The sequence below is a fragment of the Nannobrachium achirus genome (assembly GCF_963921795.1).
Source record: "Nannobrachium achirus genome assembly, contig: SCAFFOLD_205, whole genome shotgun sequence".
Taxonomy (NCBI): Eukaryota; Metazoa; Chordata; class Actinopteri; order Myctophiformes; family Myctophidae; genus Nannobrachium; species Nannobrachium achirus.
In genome coordinates, this window is record NW_027664756.1 from 73,899 (window position 1) to 83,231 (window position 9,333).

Sequence of the window (9,333 nt, forward strand, 5' to 3'; positions counted from 1 at the left end):
GGCATTTCATTTAGTTTAGTTTAGTGACAAAACGCGTGCCGTGCATGCATGCGGTTCATGCATTGCCTGCGTGAGTGTGTGCGTGTGTGTCTATCTTCTATTACACCTTCAGTTTGTATGTTTCTCACTTGTGTTTTCATCACCATAGTAAAGGGCCGTTTATAGTTACGTATGCGTGATTCTGTGTACGTTTTTGGGTGAGAAACTATGTACGGTAATTGCGTCGACATGCATAGTTCCTCTCTCCGTTATTTACGTGCCGACCCGCTCTCCGCTCCAATTCTGCTGCCGGTTGGCCCGCATGCCACATGGAGGTGTTTTTTTTTTTTGCCAAAATATGTAGAACCACAGAATTTCTTGACCCAACGGCCGACGTGATGTTTGCTGTCGGCAACGTTATCGCGGTAAATGCAACTCGGCGAGGGACCGAGGTACAGATTAACCACCCTGACTGAGTAATTATAACAAAACACATAGCACTGCACCCGTCTCTCTGACTCTGTTTAGTTGGAGGACAGGCGGTGTGAGCTGTGAGTGTGTGCATGCGCGCGCGCGTTTGTGTATATGTTTTCTCATGTCAATAAAGCCGTTTGAGGCTGTGACTGTGAGGAGTCCAGACGTCCTCTTCAGTGATTGCAATGACGTTCCTTTTTTCACGTTTCTTGCTAAATTAGTAGTTCAAGCGTACGTACGTCTTAATCGGTTTTAATCCGTCGGATTGAGTGTTGTCCGTAAGTTTACGGACAGAGTAAATTATGTACGGAGCTACGGAGCAACCAGATTAAATCACTCTCCCCCTCCGTTTCTTGTGTATTCCTGCGGTCCTTATGTACTACTATGCATTTTACTTAACTGGGCTAGATATATGATTTAATATACTGTACACAGTATTGTTTGTTTGAATGGAATACCTTCATTTTCCCCTGACTGTTGCAGTCTGGTCAACTGTTATGGTTATATGGTTGCAATGTTAAAGGCAGAACAAAGTTTTACGTTTCACAATTTAGAGGCAGCTGAATGTCTAATATGTAAAACAAACGTGTTATTATTTCCCACCCCATTAACCAACACTAGTTGTCCCTTTAATGTCTGATGAGTGCTGCCCTCACAGGTTTATTTAGGCTTTAGAGGTCTGGGACACAACCCTTAATCCTCCATGACACACCTACACAGGTCAGTATAAAAGTTAAGGACTCAGTAGACTCACCAAGCTCCCAGCATCCTCTCACACCATCAGTGACCTCTGAAGAACCCTGAAGATGAAGATCTGTTTCAGCCTCCTGCTACTGCTGGGCCTCTCCCAGTCCCATCCCATCCTGGAAGAAAGAAGTGAATCTGGAGTCCAGGCGGACATCGGCACCATGATTCTGTCTTCCAACAACGGCTCCAGGCAGATCCTTGTGGAAGGAGACCTGGTGGCTCCCAGAACCAGAAACGCCATGCGCTGTTGGTCTAACGAGTGCCTGTGGAAGAAACACTCCGACGGCTCGGTGACGATCCCCTACACGGTGAGCAGCGACTTCAAAAAATGGGACAGGAGGAAGATTCAAAGAGCCATGCAGGCCTACCATGACAGCACCTGTGTCCGCTTTGAGCCACGTCAGGACGAGGACGACTACATCAGCTTTGAGGACAGTGATGGCTGCTGGTCTAATTATGGCAAAACAGGAGGCAAGCAAGAGCTCTCTCTCAACCGCATGGGCTGCATGTACCACGGCATCATCCAGCACGAGATCAACCATGCCCTGGGCTTCTATCACGAGCACAACAGGAGCGACCGCGACGAGTATGTCCACATCAACTGGGACAACATCAACAGAGACATGGCCTACAACTTCTACAAGCAGAGCGCCAACAACCTGGACACCCCCTATGACTACTCCTCTATCATGCACTACGGTAAAACGGCCTTCTCTATCCGGTCCGGACGAGACAGCATCACCCCCATCCCAAACCCCAACGTAGAGATCGGCCAGAGAAAGGGCATGTCTGATATCGACGTTCTGAGGATTAACAAGCTGTATGAATGCAAAGACTTCCTTGAGCAAAGGCAAAACGCGAAGCAGGAAAACAACAAGAAACATGAAGAAAACATGAAGAAAGAAACTGAAAAGGTTGTCTCAAATTCGATCTCCAGATTGTTTGATTTGTCCCTTGCCTGATACTGTACTGTACACTGTCTCATATACTGTACTTACATTGAAACAAACCATTTGTAATGTGAACTGACCTCTCTTCTAACTCGTTGCTTTCTCTCAACAATATACACATCTCTATATTAATAAGGTTTGTTTTGTATACCTTACTTTGTAATTGGATCATTTATTCGTATTCTAGAGACCAACACAATGTTAAATTATTATTTATCATAGTGTCCAACTCTGAATTAACAATAAAACTAAAACATTTAAACAAAACGATTATTCTGTATAATTTTTCTGTATGATTTGACATGTATTGATAGTGTCTTATTTGCACATAGACAGCAGCATTCATGTATGCATGTATATACAGTATACCCATATACTGTAAGCTCTCAAGCTTTTCTGTTTCATGCTTTTTACAGATGTGTACAAATAACCTAATGTCTCTACAGGGTCTAAAAACCCAAAAATGAACAGTAGGTGGGGTTGAGGAAAGGGCCTTTCTGTTTGGAGTTTGCATTCTCTCCCCGTGTCCCCAACCAGTTCCTTTCCCCTCCATCAGGCACTCCAGATGACCAGGGGGAGGCAGTATAGAGACAGGATTACTGAATTTAAGGATTACTTGAGGGCGATTCAAAGTGGCACAGAATTACATAGATCAGAAGCAGCAGGTGACAAAGTGGGCTAATCACTCAAAATTAATTGATAACAATATATGATAGGGCCAGTGGCGTCAGTTCAGAAAAGGGTAAGGTATGGCAACATGACTGGTGTCTTGCACACACGCGAAGACACCAGTCATGTTGCCATACCTTAGCAACAGGCATGATACATTTATTTTAAGACTATACATTCTATTTTTTCCCCAAATAATTTATATGGTTTCTTGGGCTGGATATGGCAGTCTGGAACAGTTGTTCAAGTGCGGCTAAACTTGGCATAATACCGTATACGTACCACACTTAACAATAATGAATTGCACCTGTGCAGCTGACCTGCGGAACCTGGGAATATACTGTCAAGAATGGGAGAATAAAAATGTGGAGAATACAATTATAATACCTTGTTAATTTTTGCATTTGTAGTTATTTTAATGTAATTTAACAACATAACCAGCACAGTAGACAAAGAGACACTCATGGATTTATATTTTAAAGTAACTTGTATTCTCGCCCCTGGACCCAGGGTATGGCAGCTGCATACCCCTGCCATACCCAATTGACGCCCCTATCCTAAGAAAACAAGTATTTTTTCAATCTATCTGATTTTTTTCGTTCAATTGTAGGCCTACTGTGTGTGTGTGTGTGCGTGCGTGCGTGCGTGCGTGCGTGCGTGCGTGCGTGCGTGCGTGTGTGTGAGTGTGAGTGTGAGTGTGTGCGTGTGCGTGTGAGTGTGTGCGTGTGCGGATGTTTGGACATCTTAACCTCAGCTGTAGAGGTGGGTTTGGAGTGAGGGTTTTGAAGGAGAGGAGGAGAGGGGCATATTTTAGATGGCATGGCAGGATATGTGCATTCCAGAGCGAGGGGGCAACAACAGAGAAAGATATTAATTATCATTTCAGCAAGTGTGTGCGTGCGTGCGTGTGTGTGTGTGTGTGTCTAGAGCTGAGCCAAATATGATGCAATATCATTGCAATCTCTTTTTTTAAATCTTGCCCAAAGTGAATTTCTGAATCACTGCTTTCACATGTTTCCTTTTTCAAGTGCAGTGAATGGTTACACACAAACACTTCACATAATCACCATCATGTATCATTCAGTCGTTCCTCCCACTCACCCCATCTTAACCTTTTATAAACAGTATAATGAATATGGGTTTCCCACAGGCCTCATCATTAAGAATACACTGTAGGGTTGTTCCCTTTAGTTTTAACAAGAGGCTGTTCTGAGGTCAGAAGGCTAATAAATAACCACTAAACTGCTATAGCAGTGGACCTCAACAGCACTGGTGGAGAGAGTCATAACCTGGAGGAAGTGCAGATGAGGCGCGTGTATACTACAGCATCTAGCATTTGGCAAGACACAAAGAGTGAACATTTTTAACTCAAATCTTTGCTTCTGGGGGTCCCTGGAACAACATATTTTGAGATGGGGGTCCGCGGCCAAATACATATCATTTTGCAGACTGGGAACCATGCACTGTTATAGGCTGATTCTACAAATCTTCTAAATAACAGTTAATAACATAACAGTTTTCTGAAAAATAAAAACTTATGTTGCTATATTAGTGGTTTTCAAACTGTGTCAAGTCAAGGACCCCCAAAATGATATGTATTTAGTTCCAGGGACCCCCAGAAGCAAAGATTTTAGTTAAAAATGCGTGGGCCAGATGCCACACGCAGAAGAGGCCGTGTGTGTGGCCGTCCGTCCGTCCGTGTCTGTATGTAGCCTAAAGTTTGGCACGCTACTCCTCCCACAGTTTTTGCACCACACACTCGCGCCATAATGTCAAATCGACTGGCTTACTCGGGAATCGTGTGCTAGTAACTTGCTAAGAGAAAGGTTCTATAGTTTAATTGATATTAATTTATTAGTGAATTAATTTTCCCCATTGACTTATAATGGGAATCGCAAAAACTCACATTCAATTATTTTTCTCTCGCAAACCATAGGGGCTACAGTTTCAAGACTTGGAGAGGAGGTTCATAATGATTTCAAGGATTAAATAAAAAATAATAGTGTCATTTGGCCTCATGGTGGCGCTATAACAGCCCAGTTTACGTTTTGGCCTGTAACTGTTGAACCGTAGGTCGGAAAATTAAAATTATTTTTTCCCTGGATTCCTTGGGTCAAGACGCATCTCCCGATATAGGCCACGCCCATTTGCGCCAGGATAGATTTTCCGCCATCTTGAATTTTCTCCAAAACACACTTTTTGCTCCTTTTCCTACATATTTTCTTCAAATGTCTTAAAAACCGGTACACATGATCTATGAGGTGGGTAAACCACCGCTCAGTGTCTGTCTGTCTGTATGTAGCCTCTGGTGTAGCCTGAGTACCCTGGGTGACCAGAGAGGTGCTGTTGAGTCTAGCCTGCCCTGAGCATCAACTGCAATACACACACACACACACACACACACACAAACACACACACACACACACACACACACACAGCTCCACTTCGAACAGAGGTTCGATTTTTCATTTTATAAGGACTGGTGTGGTCTCAGCTCATTTAGAGGAGGAAGTGGTGGTTGATGTGTACTGGTACATACGTTTGTTGGTGTTTTGTGTGTGTTTTGTGTGTGTAGATAGATAGATAGATAGATACCTTTATTATCCCAAGGGGGAAATTCAGTTGTCCAGTAGTAGCACAGCAGTATACAGTTATTTACAAAGTTACAGAGACGTAAGAAAAAATAGATAAGAGGGAAAGAAACAAGAGAACAAAAAAAAGAGCAGTACAGTACCAATAAAGAGAAGGTGCATCAATAGAGGGGGCGAATAATATATAAGTATATATACATAAAGTGTCTTGCAAAAAAGACCATAGCAGTCAATGCTAGTTAGTGCAAACAAGTATCTCACTGTCATTGTTAAACAAAGCAAAAATACTCAGAAACTACCAACACAAACTAATAGTGCAAAGTAAAAAAAAAATCAGTGCGAAAAAAGAAGAAACTAGGAAGCGTGTCACCGCAAGACGCACATGAGCACTCTTCCTGGACGGTGTGTGTGTGCGTGTGCACGTGCACATGCGTGTGCACGTGCGTGTGTGCGTGTACGCGTCATGAGCCCTCTCTGAGCAGTACTAGATCTGATATTGACTTTACAGATCAAATCTTAAACAGTTGATATGACTCATTGGTTGTTGTTTTCTCTCAGACAGCTGAGGTCACTCAGAGGAAGTGAGGGCCGTTTACATGTACATGCATGATGAGCAGTGATGTAAAGTAACAAAGTAAATGTACTCAAGTACTGTACTTCAGTACAGTTTTGAGATATTTGTACTTGAGTATTTCCTCCAGCAAACACTTCCTCCCTCTTTCCTTCCTTCCCTCTCTCTTTCCCCACTACCATCCTTCCTTCCCCACCAGCTATCCACCCAACACTCATTGTTGCTTGAAATGGGCACGTACCTTTTAGGCGAAGCCCGAACTGGCGAAGTGGGGAAATGTCCGATACCGTAGCGATCTGGCGAACGTCTTCTGGACAGGGCGTTTATCGTGCGCTTGCCCAGGCCTTACGGCCTGGGCATAAATATAACGATTGCATTCACCACGGCTTCGTAACTCGCGCGGCGCTCCGCCGGCCGCGCGGCCCTGGCCCGCTCTTCGCGGCCACTCGCGCCTGCGGCGCTCGGGGGCGAAGAGCAGGACCAAGGTCCGCTGGCCTTCGCGCCGCTTGCAGTGTCGTGGACAATCGATTCGCCAGATCGCTACGGTAGGAGACAAATCCCCACTTCGCCAGTTCGGGCTTCGCCAGAACAGGACTTTCCCGCTTGAAATAACCTTTTTCTATTCCTTCCTTTAATCTCTTCATCTTTTGGCTGAAAAGACATGTACTGTATTAAAATTGCTGTTAACACTTATACTATGAAGCCCTTATTGTCATAGATCATAATCCTGAGAACAACTGACAAATGCCCCACACTCTGTTATGTCGAGAAACTCGACATTGCAGTCATTCATTAAAACACACTGACATTCACCTGCTTGAAATGGATGTATTCATAATGTGTTGATCATCAGTCTGGCCTAATTGCATGCACGCGTGCACACACACACACACACACACACACACACACACACACACACACACACACACACACACACACACACACACACACACACACACACACACGAACAACAACCTGAAATGAACAAAATTCCACTGAAGCACTGCTTGTTCATAATATGCCACTCTGTAGGATCATAAAGCTCTCACTGTATGTCATCTGTAAACACAACATATCCTTAGCATTAAGTGAGATTAAGGCAGAGATTATGTGTGCGTGCGTGTGTGTACCAGCCACGCCCGTGGGCACTGGGCACGCATCACGTATGGCTCAGGAAGGGTTGACATGTTTACAAACCGGCAGTAGGTTGGGTTGATGTTTAACTAAAGGAGAATAAGCATGAAGACCTCATCATCACTAAACAGATGAAAGGTGATGAAGACATTTTAATTCTTAGATCACTTCAGACAACTTTTAAAATACCAGGGCTCTGTGTTCTTATAAGGTTTATAAACAGTAGCATGTTGGGTGCATGTGTGTGTCTTTGTGTATGTATGTGTGTGCGTGCTGAAGGGATTGCCACTGATGAAGCTGGACGATGGCAAGTGGATTCAGTTTTCATTGTTGACTTGAGGCAGCCCTGTTTGTTACCTGTCTCTGTCCCCTTAAATCACATGGTTTACTGTAAAAGAGCAAAAACTATTTTATGGAACTTAAGTTTACAGTATGTAGATGCAGAGCTGATAAGAGTTGGTAATGTGACAGAGCTCAATGATTCCAAAACAGTCTGTAGAGACATCCAGACAGTCCTACTGATCATTCCAGGTCTCCACAGGACGCTCACGTCCGTCCGTCCGTCCGTCCGTCCGTCCGTCCGTCCGTCCGTCCGTCCGTCCGTCCCTCTCTCTCTCTCTCTCTCTCTCTCTCTCTCTCTCTCTCTCTCTCTCTCTCTCTCTCTCTCTCTCTCTCTCTCTCTCTCTCTCTCTCTCTCAGGAAGTGCCATATATGGTACACATGGCATTATGGCACTTAATACCGGTAGGTGTTTCAAAGCACTGCATTTATGAATGAATCACAGCTCTCGATGCTGACACAACTCACCCACACACAGGAAGGAAACAAACAAGCTGTTGAGGAAGTTCTCAACAAACAATAAGAACTATGGCCACATTGTTAAATAATATAAGAAGGAGGCAAAAACTGTAAAAATAGCCTATCTACCAGCTCAATACATTAGAATGCCTCACATTCCTCTCCACCGTCAGGTGGCTGTGTGTGTGTGTGTGTGTGTGTGTGTGTGTGTGTGTGTGTGTGTGTGTGTGTGTGTGTGTGTGTGTGTGTGCGTGTGTGTGTGTGTGTGTGCACGCGTGGGTGCGTCTAGAGCTGAGCCAAATATGATGCAATATCATTGCAATCTCTTTTTTTATCTTGCCCAAAGTGAATGACTGAAGCACTGCTTTTTCCTTTTTCAAGTGCAGTGAATGGTTACACACAAACACAACATCACATAATCACCATCATGTATCATTCAGTCGTTCCTCCCACTCACCCCATCTTAACCTTTTATAAACTGTAACTTTTAACAAGAGGCTGTTCTGAGGACATAAGGCTATGAAACTAAACTACTATAGCAGTGGTGGAGAGAGTCATAACTTGGAGGAAGTGCATAAGAGGCGCGTGTATATATTACAGCCACAGTGAACTTTTTTACTTGAGATGGGGGTCCGCGGCCAAATACATTTTGAGGATCCTTGTCATGCCATACAGTAGTTTGAGAACCACTGATATAGGCCGATTCTACAAATGTCTTCTAAATCCTAACAGTTTTCTGAAAAACGTATGTTGCTACATCAGTGGTTCTCAAACGTTTTCATGTCAGGGACCCCCAAAAGGATATTTATTTGGCCGCAGACCCCCATCTCAAAATATTTAGTTCCAGAGACTAGAGGTCTCAGAGGATGTGAGGGCCGTGGCCGAGGTAACTGGTCGGTACGTTGTGTGGTGTGTTACACCAGCTCCCTGCGTCTTCTCATAAATGACATGGTTTACTGTAAAGCCCGTATCAGAGTGTACGGTGGAGAGCTATCCACCGGTGGAGAGCTTTCCACCTCAAGTCAGAAAATAAGTGCAGGACATCATAGTCACGGGGCCCGCGGTGAAGTCCTCCCCCGCCTCCCTCTGGTTCAGACGCAAACTCCGACCAGGTCGACCAATCAGTGAACGGTAGACTTGCGGTGTAAAGCTCTCCACCGCGAGGAATGACGTAACGTTGTAGTTTCATGACTCAAAAAGACTCGAAAAGACTACACCGCGGTGTAAAGCCTTCCACCGCCCAGGCGACTATGATTGGCTTAAAAGAGCCAAAGCTATTCTATGGAACTTAAGTTTACAGTAGTAGATCAGAGCTGATAAGAGTTGGAATGTGACAGAGCTCAATGATTCCAAAACAGTCTGTAGAGACATCCAGACAGTCCTACTGATCATTCTCCACAGGACGCACACGTCTTCTCTC

General features: G+C 44.4%; 1 protein-coding gene across 1 annotated transcript; it reads left to right on the forward strand.

Moving 5' to 3' along the window:
• Positions 1 to 1,259: 1,259 nt before the first annotated feature.
• Positions 1,260 to 2,162, forward strand: LOC308280817 (hatching enzyme 1.2-like; the record flags this gene model as incomplete). Its single annotated transcript, XM_080755134.1, has 1 exon — positions 1,260 to 2,162. The coding sequence occupies one exon, from the start codon at positions 1,260 to 1,262 to the stop codon at positions 2,160 to 2,162; it is 903 nt and encodes a 300-aa protein (XP_080611260.1).
• Positions 2,163 to 9,333: the final 7,171 nt, after the last annotated feature.